The sequence below is a fragment of the Camelus bactrianus genome, chromosome 4, assembly GCF_048773025.1.
Source record: "Camelus bactrianus isolate YW-2024 breed Bactrian camel chromosome 4, ASM4877302v1, whole genome shotgun sequence".
NCBI classification, from domain to species: Eukaryota; Metazoa; Chordata; class Mammalia; order Artiodactyla; family Camelidae; genus Camelus; species Camelus bactrianus.
In genome coordinates, this window is record NC_133542.1 from 29619239 (window position 1) to 29644732 (window position 25494).

The 25494-nt window shown below is 32.8% G+C and overlaps 1 protein-coding gene across 4 annotated transcripts in view; it reads left to right on the forward strand.

Annotated features, from left to right (window-relative positions):
• The window catches only part of BRD10 (bromodomain containing 10), an 86572-nt gene that overhangs the window by 27201 nt on the left and 33877 nt on the right, over nucleotides 1-25494 (forward strand). For 3 of the 4 annotated variants that reach the window (XM_074361592.1, XM_045520884.2, XM_045520885.2), the window contains one exon: nucleotides 15686-17103. In XM_074361592.1, the coding sequence (XP_074217693.1) occupies nucleotides 15686-17103 (1418 nt within the window). Of the gene's footprint in view, nucleotides 1-13711; nucleotides 13760-15685; nucleotides 17104-25494 lie in introns of those variants that run through there. The other variant, XM_045520887.2, reaches the window with a different exon arrangement.

The following is a 25494-nucleotide window of genomic DNA, read 5'->3' on the forward strand; positions in this document are numbered from 1 at the left end:
AACGTAGGTGTGCCAATGATGAATACTGAGCTTTTGGTTTTTTGGTCTGAGTAAGTTTTTATTTCACCTTATATTTGAAGTCCCTTCATATCCACAGATTTTAGAGCCTACAGATCCCAAAGGCTGACTCTGTGTGTGTGTGTGTGTGTGTGTGTGTGTGTGTGTGTGTGTGTCTGTGTATGATTCTAGATTGACAGTTTTTTTTCCTATCAGCACTTTAAGCATGATGTATGCTACCATACATAGTTTTTGAAGAAAAGTCAGCTGTCCTCTTTGTCCTTGTCCTTTATACATAATGTGTCTTATTTCTTTAACCACTTTTAAGATTTTATCTTTGTTACTGGTTTTCAGCGATTTTATTGTAATGTGCCCCTTTGGTGTGGGATTGAGTTTATGTATGTATCTGTTCATTATTTTGCTTAGGGTTAATTTTGCTTCTCTGATCTGTAGACTTTCAAGCTTCTTTCTGTGGTAACTTTTCAAATTTGCTAATTATTTTTAATACAGTGTCTAATCCAGGGAGCTTTTTATTTCGGAAATTGTATTTTTTTCAACTCTATAAGTTACATTTCCTTTTTTAGTATCTTCATTTTCCATCATTATGTTCATGTTTTAATGTCCTTATTGGCTAGCTCCATCATCTATGTCTTTTCTAAGTCATTCTATTGACTGATTTTTCTCCTGAGTTATAACCTTTTTCTGTTTTTTGGCATGTTCAGTAATTTTTAAAATGGAAATTGGACATTGTGGCCGTTACCCTGCTGAATATCTGGATTTTTATTTACCTTCCTAAAAGAGGATTGAACTTTGTTCTGGTAGGGAGTTAAGTTCCTTGTGGATCAGTTTGATGGTCCTTTTAAAGTCCAGGTTTTAAGCTCTTATTGGGTTGATCTAGAATAACCTTCACTCCAGTTCAGCCCTACTACTAAGGCATAACTTCTCTGGGGTATCCACCGAATGCCCCCAAGTGATGACTGAGGACTCTTCACTTTAGCTGGTGTCCCCATCGTGTATAAGCTCTCTGAGCTTCCAATTTCCTGATCATTCTTGTCAGATTTTTGTAGATCTTTACTCTGCACAAGCTAGTACTCAGCAGAGTTTCAAGGGGAACACTTGTGTACATTTCTGAAGCTCTTTTGTTCATAGTTTCTTTCTTTTTGGAATTCTCTCACAACTTCTAGGTGCCTCATTCTCCCCTAATGCTGATTTTCATCTCCACCTCGACTCCACTGGACTGTTTGGATTTTCCCTCTCTGCACTTGTAGACTGGGAATTAATTGCTTTTTGTTGAAAAATTGATTCATTGAAGGAACTACCTCATTTGTTTTTGCTTCTTAGGGATCACAGGCCTGCACTGTTTGATATTCAGTGTTTAAAAACATTTGTTTCATGTTTTTTGTTCAGTTTTGTAATTGTTTATAGTGGGAAGAAGGTAAGTTTTGTTCAGTTACTCCATCATGACCACAAAAAGGTCATTTCTTATATATTTATTCATAGATAATACATTGCATTGTTTTGCATGTCTTTAACGTTTATTTAAATGGCAACTTTCTGTTTTCAGTCAACATTATGTATCTGAGATTTAAACTGTGTTAAATTATTTTATCCTAGTTTATTTAAAGTGCTAATATATAATACTATACTATCTCACTCTATTACAGTTAATCCATTTAATCCATTTACCTGATAAAATGCACATTTTGAATTCTTCCTAGTGTTCTGTTATAGAATGCTACAAAAAATGCATGTATGTGTCTTCTTTAAGGTCGGAGATATAGATAGAGATGTGTGTATTTGTATCCTTTCTACTCTTTTTTTGTTTTGTTTTTAATTTTATTCTCTTTACATTTTGACTCTCTTAACCCATTTCTCCCACCTCCAATCACTATGCTTTGGCAACCACCAATCTGTTCTCTTTATCTGTTTTTTTGGTTTGTTTGTTTTGTTTGTTTTTAAGATTCCACATATAAGAGAGATCATGAGTATTTATCTTTTTCAATCTGATTTTTTTCACTTAGTGTAGTGCCCTTGCGGTCTATCCATGTTGTCACAAATGGCAATATTTCCTTCTTTTTTATGACTGAAAAATATTCCACTGTGTATTTATACCACAGTTTCTTTACACCTTCATTGATTAATGGACACTTAGGTTGTTGTCATCTATTGGTGGTTGTAAATAATGTTGCAGTAAACATGGGAATGCATATATCTTTTCAACTTAGTGTTTTAATTTTCTTCAGATAAATACCCAGAAGTAGAATTGCTGGGTCGTATTGTAGTTCTATTTTTGATTTTTTCAGGAACCTTCGTACTATTTTCCATAGTAGCTGCACCAATTTACATTTTGGCCAACAGTGCTCAAGGGTTCCTTTTTCAGCACATCCTTGCCAACACTTGTTACTTCTTGTCTTTTTGGTATTGGCCATTCAGACAAGTGTGAGGTGATATCTCATTGTGGTTTTGATTTGCATTTCCCTGATGTTTAGTGATGCTGAGCATATTTTCATGTACCTGTAAGCCATCTGGGTATCTTTCGAAAAATGAATATTCAGATCTGCCCATTTTTTAATTGGATTGTTTGCTTTTTTGCTATTGGAGTGTATGAGTTCTTTATATATTTTGGATTTTAGCCCTTTATCAGATACATGCTTCACAAATATTTTCTCCTATTCAGTAGATTGCTTTTTCATTTTGTTGATGGCTTCCTTTGCTGTGGAGAAGCTTTTTAGTATGATGTAGTCCTACTTAGTTTTTTTGTTTTACTTTTGTTGCTTTTGATTTTGTTGTCAGATTGCAAAAAGTTTTACCAGGACCTACGTCATGAAGCTTACTGCCTCTGTTTTCTTCTAGAAGTTGTATGGTTTCAGGTCTTATGTTCAAGTCTTTAATCCATTTGAATTGCTTTTTACGTATGTTGTAAGATAGTGGTCAAGTTCCATTCTTTTGCATGTAGCTATCCAGTTTTCCCACCACCGTTTATTGAAGAGACTGTTTCCTGTTGTATATTCTCGGCTCCTTTGTCATAAATTAATTGACCATATATGTGTGGGTTTATTTCTGGGCTCTCTGTTCCTTCTCATTGATCTGTGTTCCTTTTTATGCCAATACCATACTATATTTATTGCTATGACTTTGTAACATCTCTTGAAATGAGGGAGCATGATGCCTGTGATGCCTCTAGCTTTGTTTGATCTTTCACCTCCTAGATATTTTATTCTTTTTGATTCAGTTGTATATTCATTCTGCTTCTAATCTTACGGTCATGGCAAGTTCTTTAATGTGTTAGGGAATCTTGACACACTAATATGTTTTTAAAGTTGTTGTGATATAACCTCTATAAAGAAAGATTATATTGATAAGGTAGTTACTGTCATTGATTTTGTATAAAGTGTTTAATAAATTGTTGCAATAAATGTTTTTATTGTGTATCTTTAACTTAAAGAGTAAATTTAATATACCTACTCTCCTTCCTAACAACACATGAATATTCAAACTTTTTAACTCTGGTCACTCTCCCTCAGTTCTAAGTGCCATTGTTTCCAGTATTTAGTTTATTCTTGTTCTTAACTGTCCCAGGTGTTGCCACAGCTCTAGTTTTTGTGCAAGAGTGTCTCCTTTTCTCATGTTATAGTTTCTTCATAAGTGATCTGATCCATGCCCATACCACCTATATGCAAAAGACTCATAGATACATGTCTCTTGCCCATACTTCTCTAAGTTTTAGACCTAATTGTGTACCTAATTGTGTTCTCTCGATGTAGTATCTATTAGTGACAGTATCAGTGTTTCTCATCCATCAGGAAATATTGAAATTGGAATAATTCAAAGAAGGTTTATTTCCAAAGGGGTTAAAATACAGCTGAATATTAAGATAATAAGGCTGTTAGCCCGAGCGAGCGAGCAAAAGGGAGTACATACTGGTACCCAGGAGAGAGTTACAAAGAAGAGACCATGGGGACAATGTCTTCTTTTGAAGAAAACAGCCCAAGGCAACCTCACAGAGAGGAAACCAAGGGAGTAAACACTTTAGCCTACTTTCCTGTCTTTATCTGATCCTTGCCAGGGCTCCCTTGACCAAACCCAAGGAAAGCTAGTAGGTGAAGTTGCCTTTTGATACAGATAAGTTATACAGTGAAGCGTAGAGAGTAGATCTGGAGGCAAACAAAAGATATTTGGTATATATGGCATCTTCAAATTGATTACATCAACTGTTAATTATGAAGGCATAATATTTCCTCTTAAAACTTGAATTTTTCTGTAATGTTTCCTATCTTGGTGAATAGTACCACAGTCTATTAGATTAAGTAAGTTAGAAACCTGAGTTTCATCCAAGACACCTTTCTTTCCCTTGTACACAAAATAGATCCATCCCCAAACCTTGACAATTTTATTTCCTAAATCTCTCTTGAATCTGCTTCCTTCTCTCTATCCCCTCTGCCTCCATCCAGTTTCTTCATCTCTCATTTAGACTACTGTAATCTTCTCTTAATTCATTTAACAGTGTCCATGCTTGCCTCATTCCAGTCTTTTTTTCACACTGAAGCTAGAATGAACTTATCCAAGTGCAGATTTTATCATGCCACTTACCTATCCCATTACTTACCACCTCCCCAAAACAAAGCAAGTACACCCAAGAACTTTAATGGCTTCATATAATTTATAAGAATCATATAATTTCACCTTTTGGCCTCACCCTGCCCTTCTAACTTCATTTTATACCTTTTCCCCCCACATTCTTGCTATTGTTGCCACAGTGGCCTTCTCTTCAGTGCCTAAGAGAGGGTTAACTTTATGTGCATCCAAATTTAGAGTTTGCATAAAACACATATAAAAATCACTATTCTTTTTCTCTTGTTTTAACCTCTGTTTCCTAAATTTTCTAAAATAACAATGCTTTTCTTTTATAATTAAAAATATAATAAATATTAAAATTTATGAAGTGCCACATAACTAGTGGGACAGGAAGAGTTTTTTAAATGTTTTTGATCCTATCTCAAGATTTCTTTTGAGTCTTCAAAAGGAAAATGTGACTTCTAGGCAGCAACATGTGGTACAATATATATGAGTGCTAAACAAAGCCTTCCTCCCTGTGTACAGTTATCCTACCATCTATCATGATAATACTACCAGTCTATCGATTTTGTCAATCTAATATCCTCTCAAGAGTTAGTCAGAGACTAGCTCAGAATAAAGATACTGCAAAATTTGGTCTGGTAGGGACTTTGAAAACATTATAAGGAAAGGTCAAACTGGAAGACAGGGAAGGTTGCAAAGATCATATTTAAATTACTGTGCTTAACATCTGGGTGTAGGCTTCTCTTTTTTTGTTTTGCTTTTTAATTAAAACTTTTTTTAACATTTTTTATTGATTTATAATCATTTTACAATGTTGTGTCAAATTCCAGTGTTCAGCACAATTTTTCAGTTATTCATGGACATATACACACTCATTGTCACATTTTTTTCTCTGTGAGTTATCATAACATTTTGTGTATTTAATTAAAACTTTTGACATAAGAAGTGAGTATATAAAGTTTCCCTCCTGTTCAGTAGGTTTAAACAGCTTTTTATATCAGAAATTCAAGTCGGCAGCAAGCTGAACAATTCTAGTCCATATTATAGTGTGGTAATACTTAAGTTAACTGATGGACATCTGATAATTTTTAGCTGATTATCTGGGCAGACACAAACCGGAAAGTAAATTATTTTTAAAAATCTTTTAAGTCCAACAGTTAGGTCTCTGATTTGTGATCTAGTCCGATTAAAGGAAGGAAGTCCATACTCTGTATTTTAATTTGTATACAATAAGTAGTCTCCCTTTTTGGTATAGTATGTGCCATTAAAGTCCAAAATCCTGGCATTCCTATATTACTACCTTCACTTTACTTGGATGTGTTGGAAACCAGTGCAGAGGAGATGACGTGTGTTGAACAGAGAGGAATTAATATTGAGTAAGGCCTGGTTATCTGGCTATCTCCAGTTAAATGCTGTTAGAACAGCAGGCATTCTTGGGACCGATTAGTGTACAGAGCCACTGTTGATTTAGAAGACAGCAACACTACAAGTCAGGGTTCTGGGAAAATTGATTGAATGAAAGGGCTGGTTAACGTATAGTTGCTGAAATTGTCCTTAAACAACTCATGACCTCTGTATTCTGTTTATAATGGTAACCTTGAGGCTTTAAGGAAAGATTGAATTATATTTTATATACCTTATTTATTAAGCAGGAAAGTATATAATACATTTTAGATAGTTTTTTTTTAAAATAAAATTGTTAAAGTTGGAAGCTAGCTCTCTTCATGTGAATTTCTGTTAATTTGGAATATGACATTGTTAGGTAGCAGTTTTGATCACTAAAGCTGTTTTTAAAAATATTGGACCTGTTCACCATTCTTTTTTGCAAAATTGTTTGAATTACCAGAAATACTGTGCATGCTTTTATACTTGTTTCATATATTTGTATAAACTTACTGGTATTTTATTGATTCAGTAATCACTGGAGTTAAAGTAAAAATGTTTTCTACATTTTTATGAAATAAAAGCTATGGTCTTTGATTAATGATTTATTTTCAAATTCTCTTTAACATAAAGTAGCAGTGACTTAATGAAGTAGACATTTGTCATTTGTGACCACGCACCATTTTTGAACAGCTTCCCTACATTTTAGTAATTTCCCATGTTGCAAGTCCTGACTTCCCAAAGTAGATGGTGAAAAATTTATATTCTCATACCCATTCACAAATAAGGTAGAAGCATGTGACCACTCATACTCTTCACACTTGAAATTGCTTGGGAACAACATGAGGTGGCAGTCTTGGGCAGGGGCGTTTATCTTTGGCACAAGTGGTGGTGGGAGCTTCTGGTTGTTCTAGATTCCTAGTATCAGAAGTGCCAAGCAGTGGTGACAGTCTGGTTTTTCCTGGAGAAAGTCTCAAAGTGTGGTTGGGATTCGTACCTTTATATCTCTTAAGATTGGCTCTGTCATCCTTAACAAAGCTTAATTCCTTTTCTGCTTTAACTAGCCAGAAGAGATTCTTTTGTTGGTAGCCAGGTAAGAAGCTTGACTGAAACTTAGTATGAATGGTTGGTCTTCCTAAAATACAATATTTTATATTACTCATTTTAGAAAATGTAAGAAAATGTCTTGCTTTCCTTTTTCATGCCAGCAATTTGCACACGTTGTACTGTTTTTTCAGTTAACACATTATTTTGGATTAAATCTCCTGTATATGTTTCTTACTAGAGTGTAAACTCTTTGAGTGTATGTGGTCCATACTTTCACCTCTTTGTATTCTCATACATAGTAAGCATTCACTAAAAGTTTATAAAACTAATAAAGCTAGGATACTTTAGGATACTTTAAAACATAATTTTCTTTTGTAAAACTGTACACTCATTAGTAGTATTCCTGCCAAGTTATACATGACCAGAATAACCTTAGGCACAGCTATTAGTATTTTACATAGTAACAGGTAAACATTCTCTAAGCCAGTAAGGACCAACATCAAAAATGAGAGCTTGTCCAAGAAAAAAATTTTGGAACACTTTTTTAGTTCATTTCATGGTGGTTACTTTTCTTTTCTAGTTTTCCCCCAGTTATATTGAGAAATGACTGAAATACATCACTGTATAAGTTTAAGGTATACAGCATGGTGGTTTGATTTACTCATATTATAAAATGATTATCACAATAGGTTTAGTTAATATCATCATCTCATATAAATATAATAAAAAGAAAAGAAAAAGATTTTTCTCCTTGTAATGAGAACTCTAGGATCTGCTCCCTTAACTTTTCCTGTAACTTTTTTTTCATTAGCAAATGTAGTTTTTATAACCATCCTCAGGCAATCTTTTAGCATTTCTCCAATACCATAGGCTTAATTTTTTGAGCTAACATTTTTAAAACATGCAGTACTGTATCTGATTTTAGTATAATACTTTGGAACAAATTTTTAAATTGAAAATAACTTTAAAAACTTTTTTATCTGTCCTCATGAGCAAAGTGTGGTTTGCTTCAGCATTTTGTAATATAATGTTTTTTAAATGTTTTAATTATATTTTAAGTGTTTGACAAAGTTTTTTAAATTGACAGATTATAGACATTAACTCTAGAGCTCTTTGACAAGCTCCCATTCCATATATATCATACTGCTGAGGATCGGAGACTCACAGTCCCAGTTCTAAAGGACTGTTCTGTGTGTTAATGCTGGCTTACACCAGACTGGTCCTTGTTTTTCTTCCTCCTACCTCTTCAGTACTCATGGTCTGAGGCTAGAATCCATCATTCTCCCTTGAAAGGTTTAGCTTATAGAGAACAGAAGTGTGAGTAGCAGACCTTGAGTAACTTTAGGCAATATCCACTTTCGGCAGCATCATACCCCAGCTATGTCAAGGCTTTTCCAGGCACCTGAGCCAGCAGAATGTGTGTATTATGCAGTTGCCTTATTTTCTTCTTCTTCCAAAAGTAAGCCAATTGGTGCTAACTTTGGCCTACCAATAACAAACTGTATTTTTGGCTCTTACACTAACCCACTGTGTAAGCATAAGGAAGTTACCTTCTCACCCTTCTATGTCCTTAGTGTCCCCATCTATAAGTTGAATAAATAGTGTCTGAAATTACCATATCTCTAACCTTTATTGGCCAAAGGTTGCTAACATTGCTTGAGGCAAAAACAAGTCCGTAAAAGTGTCTTAGTCTACTCTAACTTCTTTCATTTTCTTCCCTGAGCACTAGTTGTTACTCTCAACTCTGCAGAAACAGAGCATGATTGATTGTGACAAAGTTGACCAAAATCAGTTTCAATGCCAAGCAAACTAAATGAATGTGTTTTTTGGTGGTTGATATTCTATAGTTTTCTATACCAAACTTTTAAACAAACTTTGAGTTACATTTGAAAAAGTTAAGTATAGACGTGGAGAAGATAAACAATAGACACAAATCAAACTTTTACAGATAAAACCTTTTTTCTTTAGTTAACAGCAATGTAATGAAGAAATGATTACCCTTCTCAGTATATAATGTGTAGAGAAACTCAGTTTCATAGGAAGATACACAATATCCACAAATCTAACATAAACAGGCTCTTTAAAATCTCCTGGCTAATATTTTTCAGCTTTTGAAAAGTTGACTTAAAAAATTTTTTTTTTAATTTCACATGCTCTATAATTTAAAAGTCACTTTAGTACTATTAAGACTTTTAATGAAAGACTGAGCAGCCTTACTTTAACTCACCTTCAAATCCATGACTCGGAAACATCCACCTTTAACTTTTAGCTATTTTTTCTAGTAATTATTTTCACATTTCTAAATGTATGCTTACATTGCTATTTCTTGATTTTTCAATTTGGCATTATCTATTGACATCCATCTGTGGAAGGTGAAGATTTATTTCACTTACAACTATTTCCACTGACTTAAAGGTTATGTGCTCTATTTCTGTTAATTCTGGTCTCTTCTGCCTCATCTGTCTTATATATTATTGACTAATAATTTAGCTCTATCTCATTTTTTACCCCCGAACTAGACATTATTACTGTTTCTGTAATATATTATTTGTTTACCATATGATGATTCACAATTTGCTTTTCAATACTTCTTTCATCTTAGAACTTCTTTCTGTGATCATTTTTTTCTTCCTGAAGTATATACTATAGAAGTATTTCCTCTGTATCTTTGAATTAGTTTCTTTTACTGTCTTCAAATTCACTAATATTTTTTTCTGCTGTCTAATTTGCCATTCGTCCCATTCATTATATTTTCATCTCAGATATTGTAGTTTTTATCTCTAAAAGTTTGATTTGTGTCTATTTTTTATCTTCCCCATGTCTATACTTAACTTTTTCACTGTATGGATTAGTTTCAGTAACTACTTCAATGGCCTTATTTGCTAATTCTAACATTTGTTTCATTTCTGGGTCAGTTTTGATTAATTGATTTTATCTCTTCATATGGATCATGTGTTTCTACTTTGCTATATGCCTGGTACGTTTGGTTTAGATGCCAAACATTGTGAGTTTTATCTTGGTAGGTACCGGATAGTCTTATATTCCTGAGAATCTTCTAGAGCTTTTTTTCTGGAATGCAGTTAATTACTTGAAAACAGTTTTATCATTTTGGATCTTTTGTAATTTGTTACTCGGGTCCAGAGCAATGCTTAGTATAAGGTTAATTATTCTCTACTGCCACTGCAAGACCTTGCTGAATATTCTATTCAGTGTCCCATGAATTAAGCGTTTTTCAAGAATGACTGGTAGAATAGACACTATATTTTCTAATTTTTTGGATGTTTTCTTACCACCTAGTCTTGGGCTGTTTCGTGATCAATGCATGTGTGTAAGGAATATTTGAAGGGGACTCTGTACATCTTTTGTGTTCTCACTTTATGCAACATTCCCCTCTTTAGTATTATGTCCTGTAGAGACTAGCTGCCTTGGAATCTCTGGATTCTTGACTCCTTCTCAACTCAGGGAGTCTGCTATGCTCTGCTTGGGTTCTCTGTCCTGCATCGTGGCCCAGAAATTCTCAAAGCGATAAACTGCAACAGTTATTGGGCTCCCCTTCTCTTTTTGCCACCTCTCTGAGATCACTGTCCTTTGCCTGATGTTTAGACTTTTAAAAACCACTGTTTTATCTATTTTGTCAGGGTTTTTATGGTTGGTTCAGGTGGGAGAATAAATCTCATTCTTTGTTTCTTCATCTTGGGTGGAAGCAGAAGACACTTTAGTTAGAAAGAGTTCTGCTTTTTGTCTAATTGAAAATTTAATCTGTCCTCATCCATGAATGGTAGTTATTGTTTCTGGTTTATTTTGTTGCTGTTGAGAAATCTCTCAATCTTTTTGTCATTTCTGTATATAATCTTTTTCCCCCCTTGACTGCTTATAAGATTTTTTTTTTGTCTATGATGTTTTATTGTTATACTATAATATGCCCAAGTGTGGTTCTCTTAATTTATTTTCTTGGGTCTTTTGAACTGGAGATGTATGTCCTTCATATTTCTGGGAAATTGTCAGGCATTATCTCTTTAAATATTGCCATCATCACCAGCCTCCTACCACTCTTCTGTAATCATATTTTCTGGAGCTCCAAATTGTTGTTTGATGTGTTTTAATCTGTCCTCCATCAGCCTTTATATTTCTTCCTTGTATTCTGTATCTTTGTCTCTTTGCACCAAATTGTTTGAAATTTCTTCAGTTCTACTTTCTTTTCCCATGTATAATCAACTATTTAACTTATCTATCAAGTATTTTATTTTTGTGTTTATATTTATTTATTTTTAGAAGTTCCTTTTGTTTCTTTTTCAAATCTGTCTGGATCATTCTGATAATTTCTTGTTACTTACTATTTTAATCTCTTTTACTTCTTTAACGTGTCTATTTTATATTTTGTTTCTAATGATTTCATTAACTAAAATTTTTGAGGTGAATTCTTGTGAAGACTTTAGGGCCCCAATTTTTCTGTATGGGGAAGATTTTAAAGTGTATAGTTTCTTTAATAGATGCAGTATTATTCAGTTTTCATTCTTGTGTCAGTTTTGTTGATTTGTATTTTTTAAAATACTTGTCTGTTTCATTTAAATTGTCTTTTGACATAAAGTTGCTTATAATATCCTTATGTCATCTCTATCTGTAGAATCTATAGGATGTACCCATTTTCTTTTTTTGTTTTTAATTAAAAAAAAATTTTTTTTAATGGAGGAAGTGGAGATTGAACCCAGAACCTCATGCATGCTAAGGGTGCACTCTACCACTGAGCACTACCCACCACACCCTCTACCGTCATTTTCTCTTCTAGTATTGGTTTTGTGTTTTTGTTTTCATGATCAAGCTTGGCAAGGGTTTATTAATTTTAGTAATGTTTTCAAAGAACCAACTTTTGAATTTAATGATTTTTCTATTATATATTTGCTTTATGGTGTATTGGTTTCTGCTCTTTATTTCCTTCTTTCAACTTTGGGGCTTTGATTTGCTGTTCTTTTTCTGACTTTTTTTTCTTTTAATGAACACATATATTTGATTTTCAGTTCTTTTCTAAATATACATTCTTAACCTATAAATATCCCTCAGACTTAATTGGTTACATGCAAAGTACATACTTCCTACCACTTTTGATTATTTTATTATTTTTCCTTCTGTGTTTCCATTTCTATTTATTTGAATATTTGAAGTCTGTTATTTGAGTATCTATAGAAACTTTCACGTGAAAAGTTAACTTATTGAAGCCTAAAATTAAACAGTATTTTTATCATCTTTCTGATTAATACAAGGACCTTGGAACACTTTCAACTTTAATCATTTTTTGCTCAGCTCATTTGCTATTGTTATAATGTGTTTTAATTCTATCTTGTCTTTTTAAGCTCAACAAAACATTTTTGTCATTATTTTGTGCTGTGTCTATATCAATTATTATATTAACATTTTTTTTTCTATTTTCCCATCTCTTATCATCAGTCAAGAATCACTGACCTTTTCTTCCATTTGAAGTAAATCTTTAGAATTTCCTTTAGGTGGAGTTCCATTCATTCACAAATACTGAGTTTTTGTTTAGAAATATCTTTATTTTTGTCTTCATTTTAAAAATATATTTTTGTTCTAAATGGAAATTTGCATTGATAGTTATTTTTAAAGCACATTTAAGATATTTCATTGTCTGCTGGCTTCCATTATTGCTGTTGAGTTAGGTGTAAATCTTTTTTTCTTTTAATTCCTGTATTTTTTCTATCTAGAGATTCTCTTTAGTTCTTTTTCAAAACTGCTTTGCCATTTTTTATATTCTTCTCTTTACTCACGTTTTCAGTTTCTTTTCACTAGAAGTATTTCCTACCTCCTATATTTCCTATATCTATAGTTTTTTGAAGGGTCATATTTTTTCCTGTCCCTCATAGTAACTTATTTCCTTTTATATTTTGTTTTCTTTGACTGTGAACTTGTTTCTTGTCACTGTATCAGTGCGAGATCCTTAAAATCTAGGTATAAGGTGCATTGCTTTAGAGATTTGCTTTTTTTCTGTTCATGTACCTGAGAACAATTTTGGCATGAGACCAGACCACGTTAAACTCATTTCTTAGTGTGGTATTTTTCTGAGCACCCAGGAAATGTGAATGTGGGCAATAAATCCACATGAGCCAGCTTATAGTTACAACTTCTTGGGAGAGATTTTATTTTTTCCATCCAACAGTCCAGTTGTGAAGACAGATTTCCTTGAAGTCCCTTGGTTGGGGCCAACAGAAGGGACTTTTGTTGCTAGTACACCCTTCTGTTGATTTTGTGGGCTTTGGGAGTACCAGCTTTGTACTGGGGAAGCCACCACCATCCCTGTTCAGTAAAAAGCTAAAACTCCTCCAAACTTGAAGCACTTTTGAGAAGATTTGAATTTACTAAAAATTTCTAACACTGTTTAGTTATTTAAATGTAATTAATATATATAAATGCCAAGTCACAAATGACAGTTTCTTTATTAACTTTTTTAATGAACCAGAACTGCTTGATCAGATAATTTGTTGTATCTGTAATAGCAAGGTAGTTACAGTGTGGCCTCTCAGCCAGAATTATAAAAGTAGGCTTCTTCTATAAAAGAGAAAGTCCTGATATTGCTAAAATAGTATTCTTACTGTGTATTTGTTTTAACAGATTACAATATGATAGTACAGAAAAATAGCCAGTGTCAGACATTATGCTTCTGTTTTCATTTAGAGCCCATGAATTAGTTACATCTCCGTGTTTTTATGCATCTTTTCTAGAGGAAGGAAAATTCAACAGTAAGGTAAATTATTATATTTTCCGTCCTTTGTTGTTGTATTCTGATTTCTCTTCCAGAACTTTATATGCTTTAATTTCTTTTTTATATAGCTTTATTGAAATATAATTTATATACCATAGAGTTCATCTATTTAAATATAAAATTTACTTGTTTTCAGTATATTCACATAGTTGTGCAACCATCCCTGCAGTCAATTTTAGAACATTTCATTACCCCCAAAGGAAAGACTGTTAAGTCACTCCCTATTTCCCCTGACCTCCCCAGTCCTGGGAAACCACCAGTCTAGTTTTCGTGTCTGTAGACTTCTTGACATTTTATATAAATGAAATTGTACAACATGTAGTCTTGTGGGTGGCTTCTTTCACTTAGTACCATGTTTCAAGTTTCATCTATGTTGTAGATATGTCAGGACTTCAATTTTTTTTTTTTTTTTGCCAAATAATTCTGTTGTACGGATATGCCACATTTTATTTATCCATTCGATAATTGATGGACAGTTGGTGTTTCCACTCTTGGCTATTATGAATAATGCTACTGTGAACATTCGCATACAGGTTTTTGTGTGGACATATATTTTCATTTCTCTTGGCTATATATGTAGGAGTAGAATTGTTGGATCACATGTTGAACCTTCTGAGGAACTGCTAGATTGTTTCCCAAAGCAACTGTTCTTTAACAGTATATGAAGTTTCCAGTTTCTCCACATTTTTACCAGTAGTTGTTATTATCTCTCCTATTATAGTCATCTTAGTGTATATGAATTGGTATCCTGTTGTGATTTTGATGTACATTTCTCTAATGGGTAATGATGTTGAGCATCTTTTCATGTGCTTATTGTTCATTTGTGTATCTTCTTTGGAAAAATGTCTATTGAGATCCTTTGCCCATGTTTTTAGTTAGGTTATTTTATCCTTTTCTTATTGCATTATAAGCAGTAGTCTCTTATTTTTAATATTCATTACAAGCAATGGTATATTATTTTCTAGATACAGGTCTCTTACTAGATACAGTATTTGATTTGCAAAAATTTTCTCATCTTCTGTTGTCTTTTCACTTTGATAGTGTCTTCAAAACACAAAAGTTTTTAGTTTTGATGGTCATCACTTTATTTTTTCTTTTGTTGCTGTGCTTTTGGTGCTGTCTCCAAAAAATTGCCTAGTGCAAGATCAGAAAGATTTCTGTCTTTTTATCTAATTTGTTTTTTTAATTAAGAAAATTTAAAGCAGTGCCAATAAAGCAAATTTTAAGGGGAAAAAAGTACTCATAATCTCATAACCTAGGAGTCATTTATTTTTGCAGTACTGTTATCTCCTTGTTCAATGTTTGCATATTTTTATCATCACTATTATTTGCTAAGTACTTTGTTGTGTTCTGATACTTTTTGTGTTTATACATGATATTCATAATTTTGATTTTCACAGCTACGTGACATAGCCATCATATTTCCCAATTGTGTAATACAACTTCTTCATGGTTTTATTTTTTTATATAAAATTCCAGTTAATACTGACAAACATGTAACTTTTTGCTTCTATTAAATTATTTTAGTATAACTTTTTAGAAATGGAATTAAGGGGTCAAAGGGTGTAGACATCTTTACAGCTCTTATATGAAATCATATTACTTCTAGAAAGCATTAAACTGCTTTTGTTTAGTAAACATTTAAATTGTTTTCCATTTATCTTGAAATTGATACACATTGTGAGTTGAAGAGTTTTACTTTGATTAGCAATGTCAGTGATAACCCTCCATCAGTAAAATCAGGGTCAAGTTATATGTGTATTTCTTCATCTAAAAAAAATGACTACAGTGAAGACTGGAACAGCCAGTTGCCTTGTTGAATGAAGATAAATATGACATACTTTAAATTTAGTATTTTATGATATTCACTACTTTAAGTAATAATATAATTTGTTAATTTTTCTTTAGGCTTCGGGAACAGGAAAGAAAAGAAGCAGAAGAAGCTAGTCAAAAGGAAATAGAAGACTGGGAAAGAAAACTTCTAGCTCAAGCAGCTCCAACGTGTATGGAGACCATGTGGGAAATTCCAGCTATCGGGCATTTTCTTTGTTTAGCTCAGCAAATCCTAAATTTGCCAGAAATAGTCTTTTATGAATTGGAACGTTGTCTTCTGATGCCTCAGTGTAATGCTTTTCTATCTAAAATAATGACTTCTCTATTAAGTCCTCCCCATCGCAGACCTACCTTACATCGAAGACCTACTTTGCCTTATAGGGCCTGGGAAGCAGCACTGAGGCAGAAAGTGCAACAGTGGTACACAACTGTAGGGCAGACTGAAAATCCTGATAACAGTGCTGAAAAACTTGGGCTGTGTCCTCAGTTTTTTAAAGTTCTTGGAGAAGTTAATCCATTGGAAGAAAAACCTTTTCATGAACTACCTTTCTACCAAAAAGTGTGGCTACTTAAGGGTCTTTGTGACTTTGTGTACGAAACACAAAAAGAAGTTCAAGATGCTGTACTTGGACAGCCTATTCATGAATGCAGAGAAGTTATTCTTGGTTATGATTATTTGGAAAATGCTTACATACATTTTCCGCAGTTCTGTGGTGCAGATGTACGGATTTATAAACAGAGACCTTTTCAGGCCCCAGAATTTCCAATTCCACCCATTAAAATACAAAGAGTACCTCGGATTAAACTGGAGAAATTGAAGTGTGACTATGTTAGTGCAAGTAATGGAGAACATAGGTGTAGTAGAGAAGGCCTGCCCTCTGCCTTCAAGAAAGAGCCAGAAATTACTTTTCATCCAACTTGCTGCCCTGCTAAATTAAATTTGGATAATCATGACATCTCTGTTGAAATGGAATTGAAATCCAACTGTGAAATTAGAATTCGAAGGCCCAGTGAAATGAAAAGAACTGATTGTTGTAAAGAAAATTTAGAGAAACCAGGGAGTCCAGGGGAAGTTACTGGCTTTGGAGGGCCTCTCAGTCCTGGTGAAATAAGGTTTATAGAAAATCAGGAAAAATATGATGACACTTCCAGAGTAAAGCCTGAACCCAGTCCATTAAAAGAAAATGCTCTAAAATCTTGCCAAATACATGTAAATGGAAGTCACATTGATCATCCAGAAATCAGTTGCCACAAAGTTGTAAGGGATATTCTATTAGAACAGTCACTGCAGAGCCACAAGAAACTCAAACTAACTAAAATGAGGGCAAAAAAGAAGAAAAAGAAAAAAAAGAAATTGAAAGATGTTTTGAATGAAAACTTACAGAGAAAGCGCGAAGGTCTTCATTCTCTTGCATTCAAGTCTTGCAAACCTGAGATCCAGAATAAGTTATTGATCATCAAAAAAAAAGCAAAACATAAGAAGCACAAATCTGGTAAGCTAATACAAATGGGTGAGAATTACATTTTAGCATACTTTAAGTAATTCTTTCAGTGAGGCATCATGGAAGGCTCTGACTAACAGAATGAAATGCATGTGTAAGTGTTTGTTTAAGGGTCAATTTTTATATTATTCCTCATAATTAAAACCTAGAGTGAAAGAGATTTTATATACTAACAATAACAAAATATTGGTGTAATACATTTGAATTTAATTCTCAGTTGAAAATATTGGGGCATTATGTTTTTACATTTCTCTAAACCAATTTCTTCATGAGTGATGCTTCCCATCTTTTATAAGGAGTGTTTTTTCCCCAGGCTAAGGGCAATACAGTACAATGGAAAAAGCACTGATATCAGGAGATACCACTCCCAGGAGTAAGGTTTATAGCAACTAGCTTCTTAAACCAAGGCAAGTTAGATTATCTTTCTAGGTTTTAGTTTTTTCCTGCATTATCTATTTTACAACACTGAAAAATACTTTTAGTATATATTTTCATACCCAGAAAAAATGTGAAATATAAGGGAAAAGTTATATGAACTAATAAGATATGAAGCATTTTTTTTTTAAGATTTGTAAGTTTGTTTTATACCAAATTTAAATACTCACTATATTTGCTGCAAGCCTCTTTGAACAAAAACAACAAAAAAATCCTATGAATAGTGTCTTCAGTAATTGGTTGCTCTGTTTTTTAATTACTCAAGTGCTTTTGCTTTACCTCTTGTTTGTTATTTAATTAATTTATGTCTGTTATCAAAAAGGTGAGATAAAAGTAGATGATCAACTTCATTTATTAACCCTAATAAAAAGTTGTCTGGGAAAAATTTGAATTGTTTACTAAAATGGGTTGTAGTTTATCATCATCATTTTTGGTTTCAGTTTTTTCCTCCTTCCCTTAGTAACAAAGATAATTTAAATTGGACAGTAAATTTAATGAATTGACAAATGAAGGAGTGAATTTTGTTTAGCTGATACAGTTGCTGTAGTACCATAGTTACTTAAATCATTAAATACAGTTAAATGTATTTAAAAATGTGTATGTGATATATAAGTGATAAAGAAGTAGTATAAAATTTACTACCAAGAACAGGCTTAATTTGTTGAAATAAAAATTGCAAAATGGTCCACATTAACCGAGGCGATAAAAAGCTATAATTTTTTAAAGTAACTTTCAGCAATAAATCCTTTAAATTTTACAAACAGTTCATTAGACTATATAAATTTAGTTTGATTTGGCAAATTCTCTTTGAAATGTAAGCCTCTAAAATATTAAATATTTTAAAATTTGGAATATTTTTAGTGCTAAAATATGTAGTATTGTTTTATTAATACTGTTGCCACCTAAAACCTTTTTTATTAAGTGTTTATTTATGACCTACTGTTCATGTGTTCAGAAGTATGATTTATGGTGGTTTATAAAATAAAATAGATATTGATATAGCTCTTACACTAACTATACCAATAGCGAAATAAAAATATTAACTCCTAAGGATTGGAGTAAAAGGAATTTATATTGTAAGCAAAATAAGTGTTGCTACATTTTTGAAATGGAAGTTCAGAATGTTTGTAGATCGGAGAGAAAATGTGTGGGAGGTTTGTGCCCAGTTCTAGAGAAGTCATTGAAAAAACCTCAGACACAAATTCAGAGTACTTGTGTGTACCCTCTCTGAACCTATTTGTTGGGGAGAGAATGCTTAAGGCATAAAATAGAAGAAAATAGTGCACTTGCCTATATTCTTTATCATTTTATCTTCAGAGCAAATTTTAGAAAGTCAATTTTCAGTCACAAAAATACTTGGATCTAGCTTAATATATTTCCCTTTCCCTTGTTAGTACTGCATAAGCATAGGCCAATTCTTTTTTCTTCATCAGACACTAAACTTCTTACTGTCATAATAATATTACATAAAATTGTATAATAATCATAAAACATTTGTTTTACATCATTTCTGGACACTTGTCTTTCTGAGGCTTTGCACTGGGCTCCTTTATTAGGTATGAGACACTGGCTTTTGATAGTCAGTTTTGGGCATACCATAATCCAGTGTTTCCTTTCTCACTCTTTTTAAAAGAGAGCCTCATGATCACAGGTTTAGGAAATGTACCTCTAATAGATTGGCCTTGTGCGTTAGTGCATGTCCACAATGCATCTTATAAAACTCTTATACCAGATATGTTTTAGAATTCAAAAGTTATAAGATTTTAGAAGGGTATTATGATGTATATAATGTTTATTAAATAATATCCCCAATAGAGCTTAGGGCAGCTCCTGTAATCTGATGTATAATTTCTACAGAAAAATGTATGAGTAGTGAGACCGAATGAGATGAAAACTAAAGAATCTGATAATAGTTTAGATCAGGTTTTGCTACCATACACATTATTTTAAAAACTTTAATTTTCGGGATCTTTTGGACTTAACAATTGTGCATAAGTGATTCTGGGCTTATATGTTATGGACTCCAGAAAATCTTCAAGAAAAATGTTTAGTTTTGTTTAACCTAGCATTTTCAAGTTTACTTGAACACAGAGCTTTTGTTTTTTTTCAAGTAATGGTATTATGTAGATCAGCCGTGTCATCTATGGCTGATTCATGAATCTTTACTTACGGTGAACTGAGTGTGATTAATCTGGACTTAAGTGGTTACTGTGGTCCACTTTATGTTGATTACACAGGTCTTAAATTTTGGTGGCATCTCCAAATTTAATAAAGTCTTACTGTGATGGGAGATGGTTTTACGTAAAAGGAAGAGACAAATTTGTTGAAAATGATTTGATAATTTTAGTGCACTATGAGGCAGTTTTGCAACTCAAGCGTTTTAATCTTTTTCAGAGTTGGAGTTTTCTTTCTGCTTTTTAAATTTTGAATTCATTTTTAGTTATTTAAGCGTGTTCCTTACTCTTGGAAGCATTGTAAAATAGAAAAACATTGGAGTTTTCCCAGTCATCCGTACTTATAGCACTAGATACGTCTTCATAATACTTATTTATGAAATTTATCTTAATAGTTGCTCTTATTTCTGGTTATTTTGATGATTTATCTCCTCTCTGTTCTATAACATTCTTGAGAACAGAAGGATTATTTATGGTTTTGCAGCCCTAGCACTTAGCACAGTGATGGACACATTGTGTAGGAATCTACTGAATAAATAAATGAACAAACATAATATGGTTCACCCACGTGTAACTAAGATTAACTCCTCAATATATATCTTTTATATCCTTTCAAGGCATTTATATTTTTGAATATGACTATATGATACATACCATGTTATAGTCTGCTTTTTTCCACATAACAGTATACCATGAACATCTTTGTACAATAAATAGATCTCTACAACATCTTTTTAAATGACTGCATAGAATTCTATTATATGTATTTTGTAGTTCATTTAATCAACCTATTTTGGATGTTTTGATTGTTTTCGTAACAACCTTTGGTTTACAACATTTGATTGTGTAGAGCAGATAGAGTTGTCTGAAATGAATTAGAAATTTAAAACATTAGAGGACATTTATAAAACCTGAAAAAACAGACAAAAAGTTTTCAAGGTACATTAATTGTTTTAAAAAAGCTTATGTCTTAAGTTACTCATTTCATCCAGTTTGGTTTGGAGGGTTTTTCCCTCCTTACATAGTCATTACTTTCAGCCAAATCATTTTGTGTTAGCTCCTCTAAACCAATTAAAATAAGTGGTATTACTTTCTTATATGTGAAGAAACTAGAGTTCAAAAATAGTAAATAGCCTCATTTTGATAATTGTTAAGTATATAATAAAGTCTGTACAGTCAAAGGTCAAATAGAGGCTGAATGTGCTATAGCAAGATTTCATAGTTGATTAAGGACTTTGGAAAATAAAGGAGATTGGATAGGTGGAAAATGGTTAATAACATGGAGGTGTGATTAAACCAAGTGTCACTGAAAAAATTAGCGTAATTAGAGAAAAACTTAAGGAAAAAAGTTGAAAAGTTGGGGATTTAAAAGGTGTTCAAATGATAGAAATGCCATTTTGAGGTGATACCTTTCTGAGTATGTGGTGGTTTTTTAAATATTTGAATCAGGAGTACAGTGCAAGGAAATGAGCTTGAAATAAGGTATATCAAATGTATAAAAAGTAGTGAGCTGCTTTATAGGAAATAGACTGAGAAAGTAATGTCATCTACAGTATGATTATATCCAGGCCCATATTTGTAAAACAGTTGTATAATTCTGTGTTATTAGTATAGAGCCTAACTGTGTGTGTCTTTATGGGGAAAAATTTTTTAGGAGCAACTCAAGATGCCAAGATTTAAGAGTGAAAGGATTGACTATACTCCATGCTTCTTTATTTTAATGCTTTCTACTTCCCCCACCTCCACCCAAAAGCTCATACTCATATAATGCTTACTATTTACCAGGCACTATTCGAAGCCTTTGTATATATATTGTCTTGTTTAATCTTCATCAAAACTTATAAATAAATACTGTTATTATCCCCATTATATAGATTTTATAGATTAAAAAAACTGAGGCACAGGAAGGTTTATTAATGTGTCCAAGATCACAGAGCTAGTAAGTGGCAGGATTAGGAGAAAGACTCTTGCAAGGTAATTAGGATGCCATAAAGAAGTATGAAAAGAAATTGGCGCTGTTTAGATGAAGAGGTAGAAGACAACTTTAGGAAGAGGAAATTCTAAATCCAAGTAGGGAATTATATGACTCTTCTGTCACATTGACAGAAGAAAATAACATTTTGAGGGAGATGTTGCAATAAGTAGCAGAATTTGACAACTGATTCAGTATTCTAAGTTAAAGGGGAAAAAATGAAATAGATTTTCAGGAGTTATTGAATTATTGATAGGGTTAAAAAAAAAAGGCAATACAATGAGAAATTTGCTCATAGGCAAAGAAGGAAAATCAGGTGTTTTGTTAAGGTCATATTGCTTAGAGATAAAACATTTCAGAAATTTCTATAGAATATAAATATTAGCCAAGATACGCACATTTAGTAAATAAAAGTCAAATTTAGAGTCTGTTTCTGTGACTTCACATTCTAGGCATTTTCCAGATTCACTATTTAATAATACAAATGCCCTTGGGTTTTTACTTTTAACAGTGATTAATGTCTTACTATCAGTTCACATTAAGATTCCTAAAATGAAAGCACTGAGAGAGTAGTGTTTGCTTTGGAATAATTTTTAAACATTGAGAAGCCAAACCTAAGAGCATTGAGGTGGAAGTCTGAATACTCCTAGGGGCCAAGGAGTGAATACAGGCAGGGAAATCAGGTGAAGGTAAAGATGAAGAATAAGAGTCTGAGGAAAGAGGAGTTGGATTGGAAATGATAATCACCTTCATTTTTCTAGTAAGAGGTGTATCTCCACAATCTAGAAGACTAGAATTTTATGCCTAGATTATAGTGTAAAATATATTTTTTTAGTTTTATTTTTCCCTACTAAGTTGGGCTTCCTTTTCTAGAGCTGTTCTAAGCATAGTTTTAAAAAGCCTCATTAGGCTGCCCTTCTAGCATTAATTATTAGGCCATATTAAGGTTTACTTATCCATTTCCAGGTACATGTTGACCCTCACTTTTCACCTATGTCTGTGTTTTAAGCTCAGGAATTGTGTTGAAATTCTGTGTATATTTTAAACTGACTTACGACTTCAGCACAATTCTAGATCTGAGAATTATATTTTATGGGGCCAGGTGATTTAGGACAATGAGGGTAAAAGCCCTGGGGTATGATCAAGGAGAAATGGAAGCCCACTAGGGGGCAGTATGTAACTTGCCCTATCTATATATCTTGCCCTGGAGCAAAACCAGATTACCAAATAAAGGCCTTGTGCTTTTGTAGTATCCCATGCTCCTTTTAAAAGTAATATTTATAAAAAGTAATAGCTGATTTTTATTGAAGAATACAGGATATGGTATTTAAATTTTATTGTTGAAGTTACAGACACAGTATTAAGTAATAATGAACATGAATGGATCTTCTAACCCTAATCAAAAGCAATGCTCTTAAATCAATTAGAAGCAGAAAATCTGAGGGGAAATGCAGTATTTTACCATAAAAAGAGAACAGCTTTGAAGTGAGACAGTTCTAGTACAAATATATGCTCCAGTGCATATTAGCTACAAATTCTCCATTTATTTATCTGTTTATAATTTATTTACCTGCTTATATTTACATGTGAAAAATGAGGTAATATGTACCTTACTATATATTTACAAAGATTAATGCAATAGCAAATGCATAGCACCTAACATGGTGCTGGCACACAGTAGGAATCAATAAATGGTAAGTATGATTTTTAAGAGGTTAGAATTACATAATGGAAAGAAGTTGGACTTTGGAGTTAGAGTCCCTGGCTGTGAGGCTTAACTTACTACAGTGTAACACTTGAGTAAGGAATCTGTTTGATCTTCAGTTATCCTACATTAAAATGAGGTATTGCCTACCTTGAAGGTTTGTTTTGAGAATTAACTGAGGTAATTTGTATATCCCCTTACCAAGTGTCTGACACATAGTAGGCTCTCAATAAGTGTTAGTTTCCCTAGTACCACTCCTAGGTCATGCTGTGATACTCTGGTAAATTGTGTAAATTATTTAAAGTCATTGTCGGTGTTTTCCTCATTATAAAATGTACTCACATGGACCCTCAGAATTGTGAACAACTACCTTCCTCCCTTTTTCTATCTCCAAACTTGTGGAATTTCTGATGAAGAGTAGGATTCTTGTATTTGAGGATCATTTCTCTTAACTTACTGTGCTAAATGCTGTAAATACAAAATGGATAGTAGGATTTCTGCTGTCAATAATTAACAGTCTAATAAGGAAGAGAAACATATAAACAGATCATTATAATACTTTATGATAAGTGTCACATTATTTGATTTATGTACAAAGTTGAGTGGTAGCCCAGAGGATATAATCGCAGGAAAAACTAAAGTGAAGGAGTAAGTTAATAAAAGAATTTGAAGAAGGTTAAAAGATACTAAACATTTTATTTAGACTCTTATCACAACTTACTGAGGCAGCTAAGGAACAACAGCTAACATTTATTGATCATTTACCTTGTGCCTAGCAGCAGTCTAAGCTCTTGACATGCTTTAACTTTTTAAATTACAAAGTAGATAATACCATTATCCTTGTTTTACAGATGAAGTAACTGTACAAGGAAATAATTTGCTCATGGTCTTGCAGGTAGTAGGTAGTTTAAAGTTGATATTCCAACCTATGTAGTTTAGTTCCAAAACTCGAACTTAAAACCGCTACACGATACTACCTTCAATTACTTAGTAACATGTAAGTATCTTAATGACACAGTGAGCGAAGATACCCAGTAGCCACCTCAGCTGCTTAATCCATTCAAATAGAGTGGCTGCTAGAGTTAACTAAGAATTTAGTACTTAAGTTTAGTGCCTGTGTGGCAACAATATGAAATTCATTGGGAATATCAGGAGTGACCCTTGTTGTGTTTATAAATAAATATAAAATCAAACTTTTAAAAAACTAATTAGAGGAGTGCTGAGGGGGCAGGGGATAGGAATGATGAAGAATTTCAGTTCCTTCAAATTGCTGTTTTAAATCAGCAAGACAGTTAAACCTTTTTCCTGAACTTTCAAAAATGGTGAAGGTAACACATAGAGGAAAGGCATTCTGGTGTTCAGATTCATCAGTCCCCTCGAGAGGTACCATTGCACCCAGTTTAGAAGTTAATTACTACTGTGTTACAGAAATACCAAGAATTTAATCACTTCTCCCTGAGTATTGCTTAAACAGCCCACCCACTTATATGTTTTTGTAGTTTGGTTATAGCATAGGTACTGTTCTGTGCACATAAGCAAATAACAATGATGAGAAAAGAAATACAGGTTATGTTTTAAAATTTAATTAAAAGCAAATGTCAAATAACACCAGATTGTTACTTATTAAAACAGGCCACTAAAACACTTGTGAATCCCAGCAACCGAAAATTTGCAATAGTTCAAGTATGGTGTACTTGTTTATTGAATCAAACTTAGAAATAATACAAATTGCAGTCCTGTGATATGATTAAAAAGGAATACTGTAAATTATATTGTAAACTGGTATTGTGCTTATGTGTTGAATAAAATGTTGCAAATCGATTGTTTTCACTGAATATTTATTTAGGAAAATGTTTAGAAAACAACAGTAGGGATTATGTACTATAGCAGAGTTGCCTTAGGTACTTATTCATTTTCTCTTTTGAAAAGAATAGTAATTTTCAGCTGATTTTAGCCTGCAAATCATTGTGAGCTAAAATTAACTTTTAAGTCTTTTGAATTAATTTTAATTCCCTCACATAGATTGTAAGCTCCTGAAAGACAGGGTTTACATTTTATAATTTTTTGTTGTCCCCATAAATTGTACTATATCTCAT